The sequence below is a fragment of the Rhinopithecus roxellana genome, chromosome 15, assembly GCF_007565055.1.
Source record: "Rhinopithecus roxellana isolate Shanxi Qingling chromosome 15, ASM756505v1, whole genome shotgun sequence".
Taxonomy (NCBI): Eukaryota; Metazoa; Chordata; class Mammalia; order Primates; family Cercopithecidae; genus Rhinopithecus; species Rhinopithecus roxellana.
Window position 1 is genome coordinate 10,786,584 of NC_044563.1, and position 25,915 is coordinate 10,812,498.

A 25,915-nucleotide genomic window follows, 5' to 3' on the forward strand; every position below is an offset into this window, starting at 1 on the left:
TTTTTTTTCTTTTTTTTTTTAATCCAAAATGTGTTAATTGAGATGGTTTCCCACTCATCTTGATTCAGAGTGCCTTTAGTGCTGCTTCCTCCTAAAGGAACATCCTTCTGTAAGCCTTGCTTTTCCTCCTGTAGGCTGGCAGAGGACAGTGGAGCAGCCAACACACAAAACTACCGTTTGTGCATGGCTAAAGACCGTGGTGATTTTATAGCATCCTGGGCATTTCACATCCATGAAGTAGGAATTGGGGCTCTGCACCAGGCGTTTCTTCTTGTGTTTCCTCTTCTCCTCTTCTGGGGAGGGATGAAGGAGATCCTTTGCGAGAGGCATGTTCTCGTGTGGGTAGGTCGTCACTGCCGGAAAGGACAGAGTGAGATTCTATCTCAAAAAAAAAAAGGAAGAAAGGAAAGGAAGGAAAGGAGAGGAGAGGGGAGGGGAGAGGAGAGGAGGAGAGGGGAAAAAAAGAAAGAAAGAGAGAGAGAGAGAGAGAGGAAGGAAGGGAGGGAGAAAGAAAGAGACAAAGAAAGAGAGAAGAAGAAAGAAAGAAAGGGAAGAAAGAGAAAGAGAGGAAGGAAGGGAAAGAGAGAGGGAGAAGAGAGGAGAGGGGAGGGGAGGGGAGGAGAGGAGAGGAGAGGAGAGGAGAGGAGAGGAGAGGAGAGGAGAGGAGAGCCTCTAATTGGTGGTGGGATCATAAAGGCTCTGCCCTCATGAATGGATTAACCCATTCGTGGATTAATGAGTTAATGAATTAGTGGTTTATCACTAGTGGTTTATCACAGGAATGGGACTGGTGGTTTTATAAAAAGAGGAAGAGAGACCTGAGCTAGCACACTCAGCCTCCTCACTATGTGATGCCCTGTGCTGCCTCCAGACTCTGTAGAGAGTCTCTACCAACAAGAAGGCCCTCACCAGATGCACCCCCTTAACCTTGGACTTCTCAGCCTCCAGAACTATAAGAAGTCAAATCATTTCTTATTAATTACCCACTTTTAGGTATTCTGTTTTAAACAGCAGATGATGAATTCCTCTTTGCAATCAGTCAAAAATTTCATTATTTTGAGGTTTATTAAATGCAAGCAAGTTACATATTTCTAGTGAATTAAAACTTTTATCAGAACCTTTTTGTCCTCTGTCTACTAATAACTTGCTTTAAAGCCTATATTTTCTGATATCAACACAACTACACCAACTTTTAGTTAGTACACCAGTTCTTTGTATTTACCTGGCATACCGTTTTTATTCTTCTAATTTTTAAATTAAATGATTTATTAAAGTTGGTTTAGAAGTCTTATTTCAAATCTCAAGTTCAAATTTCAGATTTTTTTTTTTTAGACGGAATCTTGCTCTTGTTGTCCAGGCTGGAGGGCAATGGCGCCATCTCAGCTCACTGCAACCTCCGCCTTCTGGGTTCAAGTGATTCTCCTGCCTGAGCCTCCTGAGTAGCTGGGATCACAGGTGTGCGCCATCATGCCCGGCTAATTTTGCATTTTTAGTAGAGATAGGGTTTCTCCATGTTGGTCAGGCTGGTCTCAAACTCCCGACCTCAGGTAATCTGCCTGCCTCGGCCTCCCAAAGTGCTGGAATTACAAGCGTGAGCCACAGTGCCCGACAATTTCAGATATTATTAAAGATGTTTGTTAAGTTTTTTGGCACACAAAAAGTACCGGAAAATCTAGTATAGTGCAATAACTACCCACCTACCATGTACCCACTGTCGCAATTAAAAACTTATTACTTTGCCACATTTGCTTTATCTGCATTTTTTTTTAATTAGGGCATGTGTTTGCATAAGCCTAATGCCATTATCACACTTAATAAAGTAAATAATTCCTTAATATTCTTTAATATCCAGTCTCTATTTAAAATGTTCCAATTATCCCAGATAGCTCTTATAGTTTTCACATTTACTTGTTTTGCATGTAACATTTCTATCTAGGGCAGCTTTCACATACCCCCGATTTTTCTCCTGGATAACTTTTTAACACATCAGACTAGTTGACACGCAAAATGTCTATCATTTCCATTTCAGTCTTTGTGTGTGTGTGTGTGTGTGTGTATACATATATGTATATATACACACATATATATATACATATATGGGTATTATATATATATATTTTTTTTAGGCAGCCTCGTTATGTTGCACAAGCTGTTCTCTAACTCTAGACTCAAGGGATCTTCCTACCTCAGCCTCCCAACTAGCTGGGATTACAGGTAGACACCACCGTACCGATTTTATTTATATTTTATCTGTGTTTTTATGTTTTGAATATATCAGCTGTAAACTGTATTCCCTGGATTTGTTTTTTAATCCAGTGTAATGTTTGTCTTTTACTTTGCAAATTTAGCCCACTTAGGTTTACTTATAAATTTGGAATTAGTTCCTCCATTCTATTTTTTTATTTCTATACATGTCATCTGTTTTATGTAATTTTTTTCTCATTTATTGTGTGGTTTGGTTTTGGGTTTTTTTGTTTTGTTTTGTTGTTGTTTTTAACTGAACCAGGTGTTTCTGTTTCGCCTTTTTGTGTTTGTTTTTCTCATTCTTTTTTCCCCCATACTTAATTTGGAGGTTTACATTCTTTGTGTCCCCCTCACCTTATACCATGTGAGACAGCGAGCTTCCAAAGACCCACTGCTTATTGACCTGTGTCCCTTAAGTTTGGGGAGCTTGAGAACTGGCATTAAGTGCTACATCTAAAGAGCTGGGACAAAAAAAAAAAAAAAAAAGGAGACTGTACTGAAAGAAAATGATTCTTCTACCAACACTAGGACTAAATGGGCAGGTGTTTACCCTACACCAGATGTGGACCCAGCAGGAAGGAGCTGGCATGGAGCCCTTTGTAAATCCTGCCCAGGCCTCCAACAGACAGAACCGTCCCCAGACAACCCGGAGATGAAGGAAACATTCACAAGCAAGTAGGGAAGCATCACCCTGTGGAAGGAAGGACCGTCGGCCCCAGGGGAGTACGTCTGAGGAATACTCGAAAAAAAGCACTTCAGAAAAATGGTCACTTTGAACACCTGCCAAGCCCAGCGAGCAACAGCTGCAAGACCTCAAATGACCATCCACACAACATGGCACCTTCTCCCAGCCTGACCCGTAAGGAGTCAGCAGCAGGGATGTCAGCCATGAGCCCAGCCACATCCCTAACCCACTAAGCTCTCAAGCAACATTTGCACCCTGTGACCCACCATCAGGCATAGGTGATACATCTAGTGGAGATCACCTGACCCAAAGGTAGCCAATGGGAAAGTCGAGTTAGCCGGCGAACTGAGCCTATCAGATTATCTCCTGGGGGTGGCACTGGGAGCGTGGACCCGCAGACAGACCGCAGGGAAAGAATCTGAGCAGATGTGGGAGAAGAGCAGGCAGGAATGTGGGTCAGAGACTTGGGGATCATGGCAAGCAGAAGCGGTGAGGAAGCAGGAGTGCTAAGGAGATGGAAGCAACAAGGCGGAGGGAAGACGTGTGGAGCAGAGGAAAATAACGGAAATTTTAGTAAGATTGGCAAGCACCTATACGAAATTTCCTGATAGCCAAGGACTTTTTTTTTTCAACTCGGCTGAGCATCTACGGACTCCAGCTGCTGAGTCTCAGAGGCCATCTCAGATCTAGTTCCAGGCCAAGAGTCCCAGCTGTCTGCTGGTTTCTATTCTTGTGTATTACGTCTGTCTGTCTCCCTTCCGCCCCACATGTATTCTGACTACCAGAAACGCCCTCTAGTTGCGATAACTGGAGCTGGACCCTGCTTGCTGCAATGCAAAGAACACAGCACGCAAAAAGAAAATGAAAGAAAACCCTGGCCAGGAAGAGAGCCCGCTGTTCCCTGAACAGAATTCACACCAGGCAGTTCTTGCTGCATTTCCCCCAATAAAATCCTCCCTCGTTGTACTTTATTTTATTCTGTGAAAATAAGCCTTATTATAAATCACAATGAAATCCACAAACCAAACCCCAAACGCTAGCAAAACAAGATCCCCTTGATGTATAAAGTCATCGCTGACAGGACAGTCTTTTTCAGTTACTGCTTTTGTCGCTTATTTCTTGAGAACATGACTCCAATAAGGCCCATGGCTGCCAAGCCCATTCCTGCAACACTTGCAGCGATGACAACATCTCTGACCTGCAACAAAGAGGAGGGTGGGTCAGACTCTGCGTCAGGATTCAGAGTACAGGCTGCATATTCAGCAGGAACGTTCAGCTTGGGGTACCTCACATGCCCCTTGGCCTCCCTGGCCAAACTAAGGAGTCAACAAACATTGGTAGGGAAGAGGGGAGGAGAGAGCTGGATGGGGAAAGAATTCCTGACTAGAGCCAGCTGGCCTGAGATTTACATGGAACCAAAGATGGAAAACTGGATTCACCATGTGGGTATTTAAAGCATATAAATCCTCAGAGCGTGGCTGTGGAAAGGATAGGGAGCTGATGCAAGGATGGTCAAGATCTTGGCTGGCCAATGGGGAGCTCTAGAAGCAAAGGTGGAGTCAGGGAGGAATTGTTATTGAATAGTCAGTAACCTATGACCTCCATAAGAGCAAGGAACTCGGCTGTCTTGTTTATCACTCTATCCCCAGTGCTTGGTCCTGCCAGGCATGGAGGATGGAGGTACTCTTCACATGTTCTTAAATAAATGACTCAACTATAAATAGTAGTGATGTTATACTTAGAATTATTAGGATATCTGACTTGTTTGTATTAGGAAAAAAAAGTGTTTCAAAAGTAAAAGTAAATTCCCGGGTAAAAATTGAATATATATCCAATTATACTGCCTCCTGAAACTCAACTAAAAGTAAACTAAGGCATTTGTTTAAGGCATAATTCCACAAGAATTCAGAAAACACTAAATCCTAAGGCAGCAGTGGAAAAAACTGAGGATAAACCCTAACTATACAAAAGAATACTCCAAAAGGATCACATATTAAACCCAGGTGCCTCTGGAAGTGGGAAAGAATGAAAGAGAGCTTTAGCTGGTCCCTGAACCTCCTCCCTGACCCCCAACAGAAGTCTGAAAGTTTATTCTCTGCAGAGGGTACAACAGAAGGCTTAGGGGCCTAGAAACCTAGAAGCACATGTGAGAATGTGGGTATCATACCACAAACAAGAGATTGAGACTGTAAAGATGCTAAATGTGAGACTCCCAGACCTCCTACCCCTCTCTGTTCCCAGAAATTTACCCTCCACACAGGAGTCCAGAAGACTTTTCTGGGGAATCTGGCCCAAATGCAAATAACAAAAGATACCAAAACTGGGAATTCCCAAACAGCCCACCCAGATCATCCTGCAGTGAAACTCAAAGTTGGCAAGCTACTGCCCCTATGCCCACCTCCACTCACTCAGAGCTCCATCCAGTAGCAAACTCCCACTTTTTTTTTGACAAACTGAAAACTGTTCAGCAAACAGTATGAAAGAGGTGAGATGCTCAGCTGGGTGCAGTGGCTCACGCCTGTAATCCCAGCACTTTGGGAGGCCGAGACAGGTGGATCACTTGAGGCCAGGAGTTCCAGACAAACCCAGCCAACGTGGCAAAACCCTGTCTCTACAAAAAATACAAAAATTAGCCAGGCCTGGTGGGCATGTGCCTATAGTCCCAGGTACTCAGGAGGCTGAGGCAGGAAAATCACTTGAACCCAGGAAGTGGAATTTGCAGTGAGTGAAGATCGCACCATTGGACTCCATCCTGGGCAATACAGCAAGAAAGAGGTGAGATACTCTGTTACATAAATCATAATGAAGTGATCTCAACAACATAATGATTTTACAGTATACATTAGAGGCCAGTATATATAGAGGGCAAGAGAATAATAACAAAGAAAACATAGGGAGAAAGAATTAGCATCTCTTTCCTAACCTATGAAGTTGAATAATAAATCTTGGTCAAAATAATTTTCTGATAGTAAGACAGTGAGTATTATTGTGTGTAAAACTGAAAAACCAAAACCATAAATATAAGAAAGGTGGCTTTACACTAGTACCACTTGACAGAAATGTTATTTGTAATTTCTCTTGGAAAAAAAGAACTGTTTAAGATGCGTTAAGGATTCTAAAATAAAAAGAACCAATACATATTTAGCTTAACAAATTTAAAAGCAGAAATTGTATTTAGATGTTGTCATTTTAAAACCTAGGGCACACAACATTTAACCAACAGACCTTGTTTTTAGGATATAATTTGTTAACTATTTTAGTTTACACTACGTAATATGAATTGGTTTTCTTTGAATTCAACTGAACATGATGGTTGCAAGTGCACTTTTTTTTTTTTTTTTTTTTTTTTGAGACTGAGTTTTGCTCTTGTTGCCCAGGCTGGAGTGCAGTGGCACAATCTCAGCTCACAGCAAGCTCCGCCTTCCGGTTTCCAGCGATTCTCCTGCCTCGGCCTCCCAAGTAGCTGGGATTACAGGTGCCCGCCACCACACCTGGCTAATTTTTGTATTTTTAGTACAGACGGGGTTTTACCATGTTGGCCAGACTGCTCTCGAACTCCTGACCTTGTGATTCACCCGCCTCGGCCTCCCAAAGTGTTGGGATTACAGGCGTGAGCCACCGCGCCCCATCCAGCAAGCGTACCTTTAATCATGAGCATACAACCAACATACCAAACATCTGAAGAAGGCCTCTAAAATTGAAGACAAAAACAAATAGCAATCTGGAGAAACAGAAACCATATCTAGAAAAGAAACCGCCCTTTTAAAAACTATCATTAGATCGCTTCTCAGCCTTTTGGCTAAGATCGAGTGTAAAAATTATCATTGGAGAATAAGAGCATATTGCATCCAATAAATAAGAACATGGTACTATAAAAAATAATGGAATATTGAGAGAATAAAAATCTTTCATAGAAAATAAAAATATGACAGAAATAACAAACTCAATAGAAAGGTTAAGGAAATCTCTCAAAAGGAATAGCAGAAAAATAAAGAAATAGAAACCAAAGTAAAAAACAACAACCAAACAATCGGGCCAGGTGCGGTGGCTCACGCCTGTAATCCCAGCACTTTGGGAGGCCGAGGAAGGTGGATCACGAGGTTAGTTCAAGACCAGCCTGGCCAATATGGTGAAACCCCGTCTCTACTAAAAATACAAAAATTAGCCAGGCGTGGTGGCGGGTGTGTGTAATCCCAGCTACTCGGGAGGCTGAGGCAGGAGAATCACTTGAACCCAGGAGGCAGAGGTTGCAGTGAGCTGAAATCATGCCACTGCACTCCAGCCTGGGCAACAGAGCAAGACTCTGTCTCAAAAAAATAAAAACAAAAAAAAAGAGGAAATTATCCTAGATTATTCAGGTGGGCCCAATGTAATTACAAAGTTCCTTAAAATGTAGAAGACAGACCGAAGAGTCAGTGTCACAGTGATGCAATATAAGACTCAACCAGCCATTGCTCTAACTTTGAAGATAGATGGGGACTATACGCCAAGGAATGCTAGTAACCTCTAGAAGTTGGAAAAGGCAAGAAAATTGATTCTCTCCTACAGACACCAGAAAAGAATGTCAATGCTTTGATTTTAGCCCAGTGAAACTCATTTTAGACTTCTGGCCCACAGAACTGTTGCTAATAAATTGTGGAGTCTTAAGCCGCTAACTTTGTAGTAATTTGTTACAGCAGCAATAGGAAAAGAATGCACTTATCAATCCAGATTGGAGCATTGTGACTTCAGAGCCCAGCATGTTGAGGACTGCCATAACCATCATCCTCTCCCATTGTACTGTGTTTCTAACCTAAAGCAACTTCCGGAGGATGTGATCTACCTAAATAAGAGAAAGAGCAAAGAACCAGAAAACTAAGAGATCATAGAATCAGAGAACGCGATCCAAGAGAAGGAAAGGAAATCCCAAGGATGACAGCAAAGGGGAGTCCAGGATGACAGCCATGCAATTGGCCAAGGAGCAACCAGCACAGAGGGAAGAAGGGCCATCCCTGGGATAGATGTGTCCAAGCAAAATAAACAAGAACTGGTAGATTACTTGATGTGATTTCCCTTGTGGAGAACTGTACTGAGAGTTAATTGGATCGTGTGGGAAGAATTGACAATAGATACAAAGAAAACTCAGTAATGAAAGGAAGTAATAATTATCATCAAGAAAAAAGAACTCCCTCCACCTCCCTCCCAAAACAGAAAGGAAACTATCACAATATACCACAACACTCGGCTGTGAGTTTTGCCATCATGAGTTCTGGCTGCTGAGAGATCAGTTCTGGGCACCTTGGGTTAATTACACTGCTATGTTTCCTGAGGTTAACCACAGCTATGTGTTTCCTGACATTAAACACATTTATGGCCCAGATAAGTCTCGGTAGCATCAAGATACATATATATTTTTAACCACTGAAGATCTCCAAACTCTTCTCAACATTGGTCACATATAAGTTTCAACAGATGGCCAGGCACAGCAGCTCATGCTTCTAATCCCAGCACTTTGGGAGGCCGAGGCACGCGGATGATGAGGTCAGGAGTTCGAGACCAGCCTGATCAACATGGTGAAACCTCGTCTCTACTAAACATACAAAAATCAGCTGGGCGTGGTGGCAGGCACCTGTAATCCCAGCTACTCAGGAGGCTGAGGCAGGAGAATCGCTTGAACCCAGGAGACAGTGGTTGCAGTGAGCCGAGATCATGCCACTGCACTCCAGCCTGGGCGACAGAGTGAGACTCCATCTCAAAAAAAAAAAAAAAAAAGTAGTTTTAACAGACAGAATTCATGATGACCAGATGACCAAAGTTTGGATGGAGCTACCAACCTGAGGTTTGACTGCTGATAAGTCTTTAAATGTTCCTCTAAAAGATAATTAGGCATGGTTTTGTGGCACCCATGGTTCTGTTGGGTTAACTTGCTAGGGAGCCTGCATAAAATCACTTGTATCCAGCATTTTCCTGGCTAAGCTCTGTGTCAGGGTGGGAGAAATAGTTTGCAGATAATGGAGGAGGAATAATATGTCCCTAGTTCTTTATAGAATCTCAAGATGTGAAAACAAATGCTGATGCAACTGGTTCATACAAAAGATACTTTGTCAAGGAAAACAACAACAACCTCATTGTTTGTAGTCATGCTTTGTACATAGTCAAAGAGTATGATTAAACCCAAGACTGTTGGAAGCTAGTTAGTCTTAATAGCGCAAACTTTATGGGAAAACCTCTCTCTCCAAGAGTCAGTGCTACCTTCAGATGCCATTGATCATTTTCATGCTGCAGACTGAAAGTCCAGCTGCTGTGTTATTATTACAGGATTTGTGATCATGAAAATGGGCTACCTGGTGTGTGTCACAGGTCTTAAATCAGGATATTGTGAAAGAGAAAAGCTGTCTCTCATTAGAAATAGTAAGAAGACTGTTTTGTTTTTTTTTTTTAAGTGGGCAAACAAATTCTACCAGACTACAGACATGTATACATTTATACTACAAAGTTCTTCTGATTTAAGCCCTGATTTAGGGAAATCTGAATCATTTCTGGAAAAAAGAAAGTGCTAATGTGCTGCCTTCACTTTCAACAACGTTATAGGGTGGATTAAAGAAGAAGTGGCGAGTGTAGCATTATTCCGAAAGCAATGGAATTTAGACTGTTAGAGGTCACAATATAAGAATGGTTATGAAATAGTTGTATATTTTCCAACAGTGATCAAGTATACAAAAAATAATAAATAAATCATTTTAAAAGAAATAAAATATTTGTATAGAAATTCAGTTTCATTTACAGTAATTTCAAAATAATACCCCACAATTTATCCAGATTTATGTTATATATGTGTGTGTATACATATGTGTGTATATATATGTGTGTGTGTATATATGTGTGTGTGTGTGTGTATATATATGTGTGTGTGTGTATATATATGTGTGTGTGTATATATGTGTGTGTGTATATATGTGTGTGTGTGTATATATATGTGTGTGTGTGTATATATATGTGTGTGTGTGTATATATATATGTGTGTGTGTGTGTATATATATATGTGTGTGTGTGTGTGTGTGTATATATTGCCACCAGACACATCTTCAATTTCTTTTTACCTTAATATTTTCTCTCACTCAGACTAGACTTCATTGTGAGTATAGCTTCTGGTTGCTTTTTTTTTTTTAAGTGCTATTCAGTATGAAAGCTTCTTTACAAGATTCTACTAAAATATACCTTTTTTGAAACGTAAATATTTTTAGGTAGGTGGAAAGTAGGAGAATCTTTTTTTAGAATATTCTTAGGCATATAAAGCACAAATTACATTTTAGTTTAAATTCATTGTTTCCCTTTCTTCTCGGGAAATTTGATTGATCATAAATATTCTTTTGAAGGAAAATCTAGTCTGCTTCAAAGAGCTCAGCACAAATAAACATAATGATTGATCAGACTCTTTAAAACAAAAATATCGTTGGCCGGGCGCAGTGGCTCACGCCTGTAATCCCAGCACTTTGGGAGGCCGAGGCGTGCAGATCACGAGGTCAGGAAATCGAGACCATCCTGGCTGACACGGTGAAACCCCGTCTCTACTGAAAATACAAAAAAATTAGCCGGGCGCGGTGGCGGGCATCTGTAGTCCCAGCTTCTAGGGAGGCTGAGGCAGGAGAATGGCATGAACCCGGGAGGTGGCGGAGCTTGCAGTGAGCGTTGATCGTGCCACTGCACTCCAGCCTGGGCGACGGCGCGAGACTCCGTCTCAAAAAAAAAAAATTATCCTCATGAGTTAAATGAAAAGGAAAGTCACTTCACTGACAGTGCTTACAAAGAAAAATACTGGTGGACATTTTCCAGTTTGTACTAAATCTATCATCTCTAGCAAGATGGGGCATGCATCAAAGGTCTCTTTTTTCTTTGAGACAGAGTTTTGCTCTTGTTGCCCACCTGGAGTGCAATGGCGCAATCTCGGCTCGCTGCAACCTCCACCTCCTGGGTTCAAGTGATTCTCCTGCCTCAGCCTCCCGAGTAGCTAATACTACAGGTGCGCACCACCACGCCCAGCTAATTTTTGTATTTTTAGTAGAAATGGGGTTTCACCATGTTGGCCAGGATGGTCTCGATCTCTTGACCTCGTAATCCACCTGCCTCGGCCTCTCAAAGTCTTGGGATTACAGGCGTGAGCCACTGCGCCCAGCCAGAAGTTCTATGTTAATTTGACTCGCAGCATGTGTCAGTGATCATTACTCACCTAAGTTACTAGTTCTCAACTGGAGACGGCTTTTCCCTGTGGGGGGAATTTGGCAATGTCTACAGACATTTTTGGTTCTTACATCTGGCTGTGGGATGCTACTGGTATATAGTGTGTAGAGACCAGGGATGCTGCTAAACATCCTATAGTGCACAGGACAGGACACGACAATGAAGAATTATCTGGCCCATAATGTCACTAGTGCTGAGGCTGAGAAACCCCCATTCTAGACCAAGAAATGAAAGAGGAAATCTTTAGAAGCAGTAGAGATGGCACCTCTGTTTGTGTTGTAGAATGTTCTGGCTTCATTTTCTGTGATGGGATCAAGTAGAATTGTTCATGCTGTTTCATTGTTGGTTATCATTGTTTTGCCTCTTTCAAGTGAATGGGTAGATGGGTAGGGCCAAAGTCACAGGAAGAAAAGTGTGATGTGTTCAATTTGTATTGTTTCATTTTGCAAGGGTTAAATTATTGTTAACAAAAAGAATAATGGTATAAAACATTTCTTATTTTACTATTTCAAGATTTGGAATTTTATTTAATTACTCTCAATAGCATTTGTGGCCAGGCGCAGTGGCTCACGCCTATAATTCTAGCACTTTGGGAGGCTGAGGCAGGAGGGTTGCTAGAGCCTAGGAGTTTAAGACCAGCCGAGACAACAAAGTGAGACCCTATGTCTACAAAAAATACAAAAATCAGCCGGGCATGGTGATGTGCACCCCCAGTCCCAGCTATTGTGTGTGTGTGTGTGTTTGAGACAGAGTCTCGCTCTGTTGCCCAGGCTAGAGTGCAGTGGTGCAATCTTGGCTCACTACAACCTCCACCTCCAGAGTTCAAGCGATTCTCCTGCCTCAGCCTCCTGAGTAGTTGGGATTACAGGTGCCTGCGATCACGCCCGGCTAATTTTTGTATTTTTAGTAGAGACGGGGTTTCACCATGTTGGCCAGGCTGGTCTCGAACTTCTGGCCTCAAGTGATCTGCCCACCTCAGGCTCACAAAGTGCTGGGATTACAGGCATGAGCCACTGCACCTGGCCTAGTCCTAGCTGCTTGGGAAGCTGAGGTGGGAGGATCACTTGAACCTGGGAGGTTGAGGCAGTAGTGAGCTGAGGTTGTGGCACTGCACTCCAGCCTGGGCAACAGAGAAAGACCATTCTCTAAAAAAATTAAAATTAAAAATAGCATTTGTTCCTAATGACAATGTAGTTTACTAATTATGTAACAATTTTGTGTTGACAAAAAATCCTCCACTTATATAAACTTGTGGACCTCTTTTTTTTTTTTTTTTTTTTTTTGAGATGGAATCTTGCTCTGTTGTGCAGTGGCGCAATCTCAGTCCACTGCAACCTCTGCCTCCCTAGTTCAAGTGATTCTCCTGCCTTAGCCTCCGTAGTAGCTGGGATTACAGGTGCCCGCCATCACGGCCAGCTAATTTTTGTATTTTTAGTAGAGATGAGGTTTCACCATCTTGGCCACTGTGGTCTCGAACTCCTGACCTTAGGTGATCTACCCGCCTTGGCCTCCCAAAGTGCTGGGATTACAAGTGTGAGCCACCACGCCTGGTCAGACCCATTGTTTATTCTATTAACAACTGCTGAAAGAATAACTAAATGAGATAATTAGGATATATTTTGGAAACCTACCAAATATTCTTAATGTAGCACTCTGAATTTCAGAAAGTGTCTTATTGATTCCCAGGGTTGTCTTATACTCTGTATTTGGAGTTTCTTGCTGCATAGGAGCATGAGTTTTACCATGAGTAAGTAAAAACCTCATAATGCAAGATCACTAATGATGCAACTCAATTTTTTATCATGTTTCCCTTTCTTATGCTAATATTGTCACTGCTACTTAAAAAGCAAGCAAACAAACAAAAACTTCTATTATACCTAAATCTGTCAATCAATGTTCACTTTCAAATTTAAAAAGATACATAAATGGGCCAGGCACAGTGGCTCACACCTGTAATCTCAGCACTTTGGGAGGCGGAAACAGGCAGATCACTTAAGGTCAGGAATTCCAGACCAGCCTGGCCAATATGGGGAAATCCCACCAGCCTGGCCAATATGGGGAAACCCCATCTCTAATAAAAATACAAAAATTACCCAGCTGTGGTGGCACATGCCTGTAGCCCCAGCCGCTCTGGAGGCTGAGACAGGAGAACCACTTGAACCCAGAAGGTGTAGGCTACAGTGAGCCAACATCACACCACTGTGCTCTAGCCTGGGCGACAAAACGAGACTCTGTCTTAATAAATAAATAAAAAGATACATAAATGGAAAACAAGAGAGAGAAGATAAGAAAATCAGCAGAGCAGTCTAGGGGGTCCAACAGTCTAATAATAGGAGTGCCAGAGAACACAAAACGGAACATTTCCCAGAACTAAAGAAACTGAGTTTCCAAACTGACAGGAGTCATTGAGTACCTGGCACAATACTGAAAAGAGACCCGTGCAAGGTAATAAAATTTCAGAACACTGAGGATGAAGAGAAGATTCTATACGGTTCTGAAAAGAAAGAATCGATCACATACAAAGGATCAAAAACCAGAACAGCTTCAGACTTCTCTACCACAGTAGCAAAAACTAGATGACAATAAACCAATGCCTTCAAAATTCTGAAAAAAAAATACTGTTTCTAACCTAGAATTCAATACCCAGCCTTAATCAAATGTGATGATAAAATGAAGATATTTTCAGGCATTGCAAGATCTTGTTTTGTTTGTTTGTTTGTTTCTTGGTTTTTTTGTTTTGTTTTGTTTAGACCAAGTCTCACTCTGTCACCCAGGCTGGAGTACAGTGGTGTGATCTCAGCTCACTGCAACAACCTCCGCCTCCTGAGTTCAAGCAATTCTTGTGCCTCAGCCTCTTGAGTAGCTGGGATTACAGGCACATGCCACCATGCCTGCCTAGGGACCTTTTATAAATGTACCATTTCTCAGTAAACTATTAGGGGAAGTAGTCTACCAAAACAAGGGCATAAACCAAAAAAGAGAAAGATGTGAACTACAGAGGATAAAAGCATTAATACAGCAGGGAACAGAAAGGAATTTCTAGGATGCTAGTAAAGAGAGATACCAAGATGACAGCCATGCCTCATCAAGTGTGACTCAAGAGACAAATGTAGCTGGGCACAGTGGCTTATGTCTATAATCCTAGCACTTTGGGAGGCTGAGGCATTAGGATAATTTGAGCTCAGGAGTTCAAGACCAGCCTTGGTAACAGAATGAGACCTCATCTCTATTTTTTTTGGAGACTGGGTCTCGCTCTGTTGCCTAGGCTGGAGTGCAATGGTGTGATCTGGGCTCACTGCAACCTCCGCCTCCCGGGTTCAAGTGATTATCTTGCCTCAGTCTCCCAAGTAGTTGGGATTACAGATGCTCACCACCACGCCCAGCCATTTTTTTTTTTTTTTGCGGGGGGGGATGGAGTCTCGCTCCATTGCCCAGGCTGGAGTGCAGTGGTGCCATCTCGGCTCACTACAAGCTCTGCCTCCTGGGTTCACACCATTCTCCTGCCTCAGCCTCCCAAGTAGCTGGGACCACAGGTACCCACCACCAAGTCTGGCTAAGTTTTTGTATTTTTAGTAGAGACGGGGTTTCACCATGTTAGCCAGGATGGTTGCGATCTCCTGACCTCATGATCCACCCACCTTGGCCTCCCAAAGTGCTGGGATTACAGGCGTGAGCCACCGCACCCGGCCTTTGTATTTTTAGTGGAGACGGGGTTTCACCATGTTTGCCAGGCTGGTCTCAAACTCCTGACCTCAAGTGGTCTGCCTGCTTCAGTCTCCCAAAGTGCTGGGATTACAGACGTGAGCCACTGTGCCAAGCCTAAAGTAAAATTGTTTTAAGAAAAGAAAAACAAGAGACAAATGTTTTGAAGGCTGTTATCCCCAAGAGATAGATGTGGTAAGTGCCACTATCCCCTGGTCTCCTGCTTTCATTGCATCACCTTTTGAAACCTGCCAATATTCGGGCACTAACAAACTTCTCATGGCCCTGCCCACTGATTCCCCAGAAGAAAGCTCTTATCAACTCTCGGGGAAGTTGAAGCCAGACCATGACCGACAGACTGCAGTCTTCACAAACATTGGCAATACTGCCCTTTCTTTACCTAGTTAGCTATGTACCACCTACTCAATTTCTAAGTTGATCACCTTTAACATTCATAGATAACTAGTTGTTGAATATTAATAACCCAACTGATTGAAAAAAGGTAAGAGGATACCCGTTTAAAGGTAACTAATATCTCACTGTAGACAGGTGTAGGAACCACCTAACAAACATGAGGGTTGGTGTAGTAAGCACAGCTGGTTATCAGCAGTGTGAAGAGAGTAACAGTGATTCCTACAAGTGGTGTTAGTCAATGTCTTCCCATTCAAGTCACTGTGGCCCACAGAGGCCAGTGGACCAGGCACTGGATGAACCAAGCAAAAAAAAAAAAGAGGATAATTATGACTATTTTTACTACTACAATGTATTCAGTGAATTTTTTGAGTCAGCACTGTGCTAAGAATAAACATGCTCTTATTTAATTCACATGGTAATCCTCCAAGATGAGTATTATCATTCGTACTTTACCAAAGTGTAGGGAGCTGGACTAACTCTCCTGAGGTCAGACAGCCGGCAAAAGGCAGAGACCAGGTCCAGCCCACGTTGGCCTGACTCCAGGAGCCCATGCTCTTTTTTTTTTTTTTTTTTTTTTTGAGCCCATGCTCTTAACCACCACACTGACCAGGGAAGAAGAAATTGATCTCAAAAATAATAATAATAAAAGTGAACAGCCTGATGGATCTTAACCTAATCATTCACTGAAAAAAAATATGTCCTTTTGTTTCAACAGCTATGTAAGAACCTTCCCAATGTTCTTTTCACCTATGCAAAAAAAAAAAAAAAAAAAAGATGGAAATGGCTGAAAGGGAGGGGGAAGAAGTGCAAGAAAATGGGAGGAGAAAACGAGACTGAAAGGAGAGGAATGACAAAAATAAAATCAAGTAAATGAACAAAACTGCATCCCCTAGGGTCTCCCAGATTTACCCTTAGGGTTCAGCCAAGCTGAAGACAGTGCTGTTTATAAGCATGATCGGGCTATGCCACACAGACCTGGGCTTCAAATCCCAACTCTGCGAATTATCTGCACAGGAAAAGACAGGTACCAGGTCTGGAGACCCAACAAAGATTATTTTGATGAAATGAATGGCTGTAGACAAGTTACTTAAGCTCAGTTTCCCAATCTGTAAGGTAGTGGGTCCTCAAACCTGCCTTTAGGGCTGGGAGGGCCATCTCAGGGATAGGTGGCTAGGGAGGGCTTGGTAACAGGAATGAATACCATGTCTGTGACTCCCTTCCTTGGCCACCCACCCCCACCCCCGACTACACTGATCTGCCAACTTGCCTCTTTCCCCACCCTTGTCCCTACTCCAGCTGTGACATCCTTAAGGGCAGTAATTCTGTCTCTGCTACTTTGTCTTGTTCATGCTTCCATAGCCATCTCCAGCCTCCATCAGCTGAGGGAATGGTCTTGTTCCTGGGGAAGGCAACATGGGTGGAGGACGCACCTGGTCACTGCGGGGGACTCCATAGCGCAGCTCGTTCACAAAGTGCTCGCAGTTCTCGCTGGTCAGCTTGTAGAGCACCTCCTGCCCCACCAGCTCCTCCGCCCGCTGAATGATTTTGCTATAGGGCAGCGGTGAGTACTTGTCATCATGTTTGTTGTTGACCTGGTACTTGTCACTCCCGGCCACATCATACAGTAATTCCTTCTTCACGATGGCCTTGTCAGTCAGGGCAGACATGACGCTGGCTGCACCTGCTCCTGCAACCTCACCTGCAGATCCACAAAGAGGAGACAGATTGGTTCTGGGAAAGGCCACAGAGGCTCAGAGCTGGCCCCCAGCAGGGTATCTGCCCTTGGCTCCATCCACATAGGATAAGCAACATGTGGAAGGGTCAGACGCGTGGCTGTGGGCCTTGGGGGAAGGTGTGTGCCCGTAATCCCAGCTACTCAGGAGGCTGAGGCAAGAGAATCGCTTGAACCTGGGAAGTGTAGGTTGCAGTGAGTCGAGATTGCACCACTGCACTCCAGCCTAGGCAACAGAGCAAGACTCTGTCTCAAAAAAAAATAAAGATAAAAATAAAACATTCCAGAAGGCCAGGTGCGGTGGCTCACGCCTGTAATCACAGCACTTTGGGAGGCCAAGGCGGGCAGATCACTTGAGGTCAGGAGTTCGAGATCAGCCCGGCCAACATGGTGAAATACCATCTCTACTAAAAATACAAAACTTAGCTGGGCATGGTGGCGCGCGCCTGTAATCCCAGCTACTCCAGAGGCTGAGGCAGGAGACTCGCTTAAAAACGGGAGGCAGAAGTTGCAGTGAGCCAAGATCATGCCACTGCACTCCAGCCTGGGCCACAGAGCAAGACTCCGCCTCAGAAAAAAAAAAGAGGGTCTATAACAGTTCTATTCATAGCAGTCCAAACTTGCAATGAGTCTGATGTCAGAAAAATGGACGCTAAATTGTGGCATATTCATATAACGGAAAATACACAGCAGTGAAAAAGATCTCCTACTACTCACAGCAGCATGGATGACTCACATGGGCATGATGTTTGCTAAAAGAAGCCAGACACAAAAGAGTGTAGGCCATGTGATACCTCTTCCATGAAGTTCTAGAACAGGCAAACCTCATCTATGGCAGGAAAAGCTAGAATGATGGTTGCCTGGGCGAGGGGTGCAGAGGGGATATTGCAGAAGCATGAGAGAGCCTTTCAGGGTAAGTGGCACAGTGCGAATGTTCTAGATGTTGATCTGGGACATTGTTACATAGATGGATTTTTTTTAAATTCACTGACTGTATACTTTACTATGCTTGTACATTTTACAATATTTATGTTATACCCCAGTTTAAGTTAAAGGCTTAAGAGAAGGGTGAGGAATTCTCACGAGAGTTCTCCAAGTTAAGTATTCATATCCTCAGTTTGCAAAAAAGGAAACCAAGGCTGAAGAATGGAAACTGGATTCATAACCAATCTGTCTGCCCAAACACCTGCACTCTTCCCAGAAGCTTTATGCTTAAGAGTTGAGTGTGCTGCGGCCAGGCGCGGTGGCTGATGCCTGTAATCCCAGCACTTTGGGAGGCCAAGGTGGGTGGATCACAAGGTCAGGAGATCGAGACCATCCTGCCTAACACAGTGAAACCCCATCTCTACTAAAAATACAAAAAATTAGTCTGGTATGGTGCCAGGCACCTGTAGTCCCAGCTACTCAGGAGGCTGAGGCAGGAGAATGGTGTGAACTCGGGAGGCAGAATTTGCAGTGAGCTGAGATCACGCCACTGCACTCCAGCCTGGGCAACAGAGTGAGACTCTGTCAAAAAAAAAAATTTTTTTTGAGTGTGTTGCATACAAAGTCACAGCATAAAAAAAATCAAAGCAGAGCTTCCCCCTCAGATGCCACCTCGGTCCCTCTAAAGCAGCGGTCCCCAACCTTTTTAGCATCAGGGACAGGTTTCGTTGAAGACAATTTTTCCATGGACTAGGCAGGGGGGAGGGATGGTTTTGGGATGATTCAAGCACATGACGTTTATTGTGCACTTGATTTCTATTATTATTACATTGTAATATATAATGAAATAATCATACAACTCACCATAATGCAGAATCAGTAGGAGCCCTGAGCTTGTTTTCCTGCAACTAGACAGTCCCTTCTGGGGTGATGTGTGACAGTGACAGATCATCAGGCATTAGATTCTCATAAGGAGTGATTTGGTTTGGCTCTGTATCCCCACCCAAATCTCATGTTGAACTGTAATCCCCACGTGTCAGGGGAGGGACTATGTGGGAGGTGATTGAATCACGAGCGAGATTTCCCTCATGTTGTTCTCATGATAATGAGTGAGTTCTCACAAGATCTGATGGTTTAAAATTGTGGCACTCCGGACGTGGTGGCTCATGCCTGTCATCCCAGCACTTTGGGAGGCTGAAGCAGGTGGATCTCCTGAGGTCCAGAGTTCAAGACCAGCCTGACAAATATGATGAAAATCCATCTCTACTAAAAATAGAAAAATTAGTTGGGTGTGGTGGCAGGTGCCTGTAATCCCAGCTACTCGGGAGGCTGAGACAGGAGAATCACTTGAACCCGGGAGGTGGAGTTTGCAGTGAGCCGAGATTGTGCCATTGCACTTCAGCCTAGGCAACAAGAGCGAAACTCTATCGAAAAAAAAAAAAAAGTGTGGTACTCCCCTGCCTCCTGACACTGTATAAGACCTGCCTTGCTTCCCCTTTACCTTCTGCCATAATGGTAAGTTTCCCAAGGCCTCCCCAACCATGCAGAACTGTGAGTCAATTAAACCTCCTTTCTTTCTAAATTACCCACTCTCAGGTAGTTCTTTATAGCAGTATGAAAACAGACTAATACAAGGAGTGTGCAACCTAGATCCCTTGCGTGTGCAGTTCATAGTAGGGTTCATGATCCTATGGGAATCTAATGCCGCTGCTGATCTGACAGGAGGCGGAGCTCAGGCGGTAATGCAAGCGATGAGGAGCAGCTGTAAATACAGATGAAGTTTCGCTCGCTTGCCCGCCACTCACCTCCTGCTCTGCAGCCCAGTTCCTAACCAGTACCAGTCCGTGGCCTGGAGGTTGGGGACCCCTGCTCTAAAGAACCCCCTGAGGTTCCAAGGAGCAGACCTTGAAAACCAGTGCCCCACACCAAACTGCCCCACATCAAACTTCTTGTAACACTCAGAGACAGCTGCCAGTTGGGAAACAAGAAGAATGTTGGGGTCATTTGTTACCCACAGTTCCCCATCCCCTCTCTTCCCAGTCCCTGGGGCCCATCACAGTGGAGGTCCTGTGTGTTCTTACTTGGAGGGGCCAGGTGAACCACATATCCATCGCCAACATAGATGGCCCAGTGTCTGTAGAAAGGGCGAAAAATCTCGATCAGGTCTCCAGGCTTAGGCTCCGGCTGTAAAACCAAGAACAGGGCTGTTAGAGGCAGTGTGAGATCATGGAACCCAGGCAGGGCTCAGTGAGGAAGGTGCAGCTGAGTAGTCCCCAGATATCAGCTCAGCAGAACGTATGTCCTGAGCCCTGCTCTGCCAGGTCCAATGCCAGTCCAACTTCACAAGCTTGTGACCCAGACCTGCAGGCACCATGGGCCTGCTCTTCTGTCAATACAAATTGCCAAGTGCAAACCTAAAAGGTTTCTTCATGAGCTGGAGTCTCTGCCTTATGATTTCTAGGAATATTATGTATTGAACTCTCACTCTAAGCCAAGCACTGCACTCCGTGTTTTACAAGATGGCTCAATAAATCCACACAACCATCCAATGATGAACCCCATTTTATGGATGAGGAAAATCAAGGCCTAGAAATGCAAAAGAATTTGTGCAAAGACACACAGCTCATGAGTGACTTGGCCAGGACTCAACGCCCAGCTGGCTGATTCTCAGCCCAGTTTGACCGTTCGGGAAACACTACCAGTTATGTGACTAGAGCTGCCCACCTGGGGTCCGTGCCAGAGGCTGAGGGATCTGGAGGGCATCCCACAGACACTCCCCAACACCTGGCCTGGGCCTAATGGAGAATTGGTGTCAGTCTCCGGCAGTAATGTCCCCTGGCTGCTCAGCCTGATGCTAAGGTGTGTGCGTGCACATTAAACGAGTATGTGTGTGAGGGTAGATGCGTGAGTGTGAGACTACGTGTGAGTGTGAGTGTGCATATGTGAGAAGAGGAAGGTAGGGAGGGTGCAGTAAACGCTCTCACCCTGTTAGGGGAGCATGGAGCAGAGTTTGAGAAAACTTCAGAGAGGTTCAAGATCACATCCATTCAACATTATCCAGTCCCAGCATCAGACCCTGCACTAAGTGCTGGGGGAGGGGGAGTTCCGATTCTCACCAGAATCGGGGTAACGACCTTCTCTGGTCCAGGCCAACCTTTAAACTCCTCTAATGAGCCAGGCACGGTGGCTCACGCCTGTAATCCCAGCATTTTGGGAGGCTGAGGAGGGCGGATCACGAGCTCAGGAGATCGAGACCATCCTGGCTAACACGGTGAAACCCTGTCTCTACTAAAAATACAAAAACAATTAGCCGGGGGTGGTGGCGGGCACCTGTAGTCCCAGCTACTTGGAAGGCTGAGACAGGAGAATGGCGTGAACCCGGGAGGCAGAGCTTGCCGTGAGCCGAGATAGTGCCACTGCACTCCAGCCTGGGTGACAGAGCGAGACTCCATCTCAAAATAAAAAATAAAAAATAAAACCCTTTAATAAGCAAAGAAATCAACCTTTTAGAACACCTAGAGACAGAGCCCATCAGAGGCTGGTTCTGGCCCCTCATCCTTTGCTGGAGTCTTCAGCCACAGTCAGGGCTAAACTGCCCTCAGTACAGTGAAGATATGGGGTAGGGGCTCTGGCTTGCTTGCACATAGGGGTAGATCCATAGGGGTCTGCCCATATCTCACCACCAAGCTCGGTGGGCCTACCAGAGACATTCCATCAAGGATGAAGGATGGGGAGGGCTCATCCTTGGATGACCTCCCCTGGGCACAGATAATAGCCAATCTGTGGGTAATAGCCAATCACAACTCTACAATGCCTGTGAAGGAGGGTCAAGGGCCAGTTTGCTTATTATTTCACAGAAACGTTAAAACTACAAACGGTAGCATGTGTGGCAGGGAATTTTACAGATAAATCATGTTCTTTTGTTGCAGTAAATATAATTTCTTTTCCAAAACAGAAGGCACCCAGTTCTTACTGAGAACCTATTTCAGAACAATGGACAATGGTCATGATTTATGAATCCTATTGTTTTCCAGGGGGAAAAAAAGAGTATTGATTGTTTGGTCAGAGTTTGGGGATTCAAGAATCCCCGAAAAGAAATTTAAACAGGAATCTCCTCAAACAGAAAAGGACATGAAGACTGGGTGGGTTCCCATCCTCGAGGGAGCGTGCAGGTTGGAAAAGGAGATGGTGTGGACATCAGTAAGACCATGTTGAGTAATGAGCAGCCGGTGGTGCGCAGCGCCAAAGAGCTCACCTGCTCCATATAAGTACTAATGAGAGGAGCCCTCACATAGAACATGCTGCCTTTTTTTTTTTTTCCTTTTTGAGACAGGATCTCACTCTGTTGCTCAGGCTGGGGTGCAGTGGCATGATCATGGCTCACTGCAGCCTCAACTTCCCCAGGCTCAGGTCATCTTCCCACCTCAGCCTCCCAAATAGTTGGGAGCACAGGTGCACACCACCATGCCTGGCTAATTTTTACATATTTTTAGTAGAGATAGGGTTTTGCCTTGTTGCCCAGGCTGGTCTCAAACTCCTGGCTCAAGGGATCCTCCCACCTCGGCCTCCCAAAGTGCTGGGATTATAGGCATGTGCCATCACACCCGGCCTCATGCTGCACATTTTAAAACAGAAGTTATTACAATGACAAAAAATAATTTAAAATATTATAATGGTTCAGGCAAAAAAAGTATTCCGTTATCCACAAAGGAAGAGCAAAAAAGTCATACCCAAAAAGCCACATGCTGTATGATTCCATCTATATGTCATTCTAGAACAGACATAACTATTGCACAGAAAAGTGATCCATGATTGTCACAGGGGTTGAGGAGAGGGACTGACTAGCAAGAGGCATGAGGGAATTTCAGGGGTAAAATTTCTATACTCTTCTACATTTTTGTTTTTGTTTGTTTGTTTGTTTTTTGTTTTGTTTGAGACAGTCTCCCTCTGTCACCCAGGCTGGAGTGCAGTGGCACGATCTCGGCTTACTGCAACCTCCGCCTCCCGGCTTCAAGCGATTCTCCTGCCTCAGCCTTCCAAGTAGCTGGGACTACAGGCATGCACCACCACGCCTGGCTAATATTTTGTATTTTTAGTACAGATGGGGTTTTACCATGTTGGCCAGGCTGGTCTTGAACTCCCAGCCTCAGGTGATCCACCCACCTCAACCTCCCAAAGTTCTGGGATTATAGGCGTGAGCCACCACGCCCAGCCTACTCTTCTACATCCTGATTGTGGCAACCATTCTGCAATTACAAGTGTTCGTTAAGACACAGAAGTAAACACTGAAAGGGTAAATTATAACTTAATTTTTTTAAGAAAGTAAATGTTAAAAATAAAGAAAAATTAAACAAAAAAATTTTTTTTTTTTTTTGAGACAGAGTCTGGCTCTTTTGCCCAGGCTGGAGTGCAGTGGTGCGATCTTGGCTCACTGCAAGCTCCGCCTCCCGGGTTCACACCATTCCTCTGCCTCAGCCCCTGGAGTAGCTGGGACTACAGACACCCACCACCATGCCCGGCTAATTTTGTTTTTGTATTTTTAGTAGAGACGGGGTTTCACCATGTTAGCCAGGATGATCTCGAACTCCTGATCTCATGATCTGCCCGCCTCGGCCTCCCAAAGTGCTGGGATTACAGACGTGAACCAACGCGCCTGGCCAAAGTAAAACAAAAAAAATTAAATAATTTTTAAATATGTATTTACAGTTTGGAAGGAAAAAAGCTGTATTTTTTTTTTTTTTTTTTTTTTTTTTTTGACACTCAGCCAAGTTACCTATTCTTTGTAAGGGCAAGAGAGACATATTCCCACATTCAACACATAATTATGCTCAAGCTCAACACATAATTTCACTCAAGACAACTTTGTTTTGAAAATGAAGTAAAAGACAGTGGACCCACCTATGGAGCCCTACACACTAGTTACTGTTCACTTGGCAACTTGGATATCTTTAAAAGACACAGCTGAGTGGGAAAATGGGGATGAGCTCTGTAACATAATGCCACTTGTATAAATTAAAGATACACAGCCAGGCACAATGGCTTCCACCTGTAATCCCAGCACTTTGGGAGGCCAAGGCGGGTGGATCACCTGAGGTCAGGAGTTCAAGATCAGCCTGGCCAACATGATGAAGCCCCGCCTCCACCAAAAATATAAAAATTAGCCAGACATGGTGGCGTGCACCAGTAATCCCAGCTACTCGAGAGGCTGAGGCTGGAGAATCTCTTGAACCCAGGAGGTGGGGGTTGCAGCGAGCAGAGATCACACCATCACACTCCAGCCTGGGCAACAGAGTGAAACTCTGTCTCAAACAAAAGGGGATCAGGCGCAGTGGCTCATGCCTGTAATTCCAGCCCTTTGGGAGGCCGAGGCAGGCAGATCACTTGAAGTCAGAAGTTTGAGACCAGCCTGGCCAATATGGTGAAACCCCCCCCCCCCATCTCTACTAAAAATACAAAAATTAGCCAGGCATGGTGGTGCACAGCTACATGGGAGGCTGAGGCAGGAGAATCACTTGAACCCAGGGGGCAGAGGTTGCAGTGAGCCGAGATCGTGCCACTGCCCTCCAGCCTGGGTGACAGAGACTCTGTCTCAAAAAAAAAAAAAAAAAAGAATGATGATTAAAGGGAACAAATAAAAAAACAAACACACAAGAGAGGGAGGTCTTGTAGGGACCAGCAAGGACAGGGTGCTATGAACTGAGGATATGAATAATTCACCTCTATGGCTAAGATCCGCCTAGAAAAGCAAGTACTTATCATTATACACATCACCCATCTCAGCTGAATCAAAACTAAGAATCCAAAAACTCATGTTCTAAATTTAGAAGTATGAAAACTGCAGTTCATGGGCCAAATTTGGACCTCTGCCTGTTTTCATATGGCCCGCCTACAAGCTAAGAATGGTTTGTACATTTTTTTTTTTAATGTTTGGGGGAAAATTCAAAGGAGGAATAGTATTTAGTGACAGATGAAAATTATACAAAGATCTAAAATGTTTACTATCATGGCCAGGCGCAGTGGCTCATGCCTGTAATCCCAGCACTTTGGGAGGCCAAGGCAGGCAGATCACTTGAGGTCAGGAGTTTAAGATCAGCCTGGCCAAGTTGGTGAAACCCTATTAAAAATATAAAAATTAGCCACAAGTGGTGGTGGGTACCTGTAGTCCCAGCTACTCAGGAGGCTGAGGCAGGGAGAATCACTTGAACCCGGAGGCGGAAGGTTGCAGTGAGCTGAGATCGCGCCATTGCACTCCAGCCTGGGCAACAGAGCAAGACTCTATCTCAAAAAATAAATAAAATAAAATAATACAATGTTTACTATCTGCCCCTTTACAGGAAAAGTTTGCCAGCCCCTATTGTAAAAACCTACAGTGATTCCAGGAATGCCACTGCACTGCGTCGTCAGGTAGTTCTCTGCTCCAGCATCAAGCTCAGGGCCAGCAGAGTGCCTGGGAAGAGAACTGCCTCCTCCATGGCAAAGTTCAGGGGAACCCCAGCCCACACAGTGACCAAGGCTCTCCCATACAGCTCACAAAGCGACTGGCAGAGCTGAGACTCTGCACCCACGGGATTTCAGAACAAAAAGCCTTTATCTCTGCACAAAAGCAGTGTCACCAAGAGCTGCATAGCAACCATTTTCCTTAGCAAGCAAACTGAGGAGCAATTTCTGGTCTCCGAAATTCATATTGAAAAAAACAACCTGAATGCCGGGCTTAATACCCAAGTAATGGGGTTGATCTGTGCAGCAAACCACCACGGCACAGTTTTACCTTTGTAACAAACCTGTACATCCTGCACATGTATGCTGGAACTTAAAATAAAAGTTGAAGGAAAAAAAAGAAAAGAAAAAAACAACCCTAACAACCATCAATAAGGACTAGTTAAGTAAATTATCCTACATCCACACACACAGACATTAGAGAGAGCTCGGTGAATTTACATGAGCAGGCATGGAAATATTAATTGAGAAAAGCAAGTTGAAAGACATTATTATTCCAC

At 44.2% G+C, this 25,915-nt stretch overlaps 2 protein-coding genes across 2 annotated transcripts in view; both read right to left on the reverse strand.

The window, feature by feature from the left end:
• On the reverse strand, positions 1–368 carry LOC115893667 (40S ribosomal protein S27). Its single transcript, XM_030918861.1, has one exon. It carries the CDS (start codon positions 328–330, stop codon positions 76–78), a length of 255 nt encoding a protein of 84 aa, XP_030774721.1. The 5' UTR covers positions 331–368; the 3' UTR covers positions 1–75.
• Positions 369–3,857: 3,489 nt separating this feature from the next.
• PLAAT3 (phospholipase A and acyltransferase 3) overlaps positions 3,858–25,915 on the reverse strand; it is a 33,146-nt gene continuing 11,088 nt past the window's right edge. Inside the window, exons 3-5 of the mRNA XM_010376678.2 lie at positions 20,000–20,102; positions 16,693–16,961; positions 3,858–4,127 (exon numbers count right to left, since the gene is read on the reverse strand). Of these exons, the coding sequence (XP_010374980.1) occupies positions 4,026–4,127; positions 16,693–16,961; positions 20,000–20,102 (474 nt within the window). The 3' untranslated portion in view covers positions 3,858–4,025. The remainder of the gene's footprint in view (positions 4,128–16,692; positions 16,962–19,999; positions 20,103–25,915) is intronic.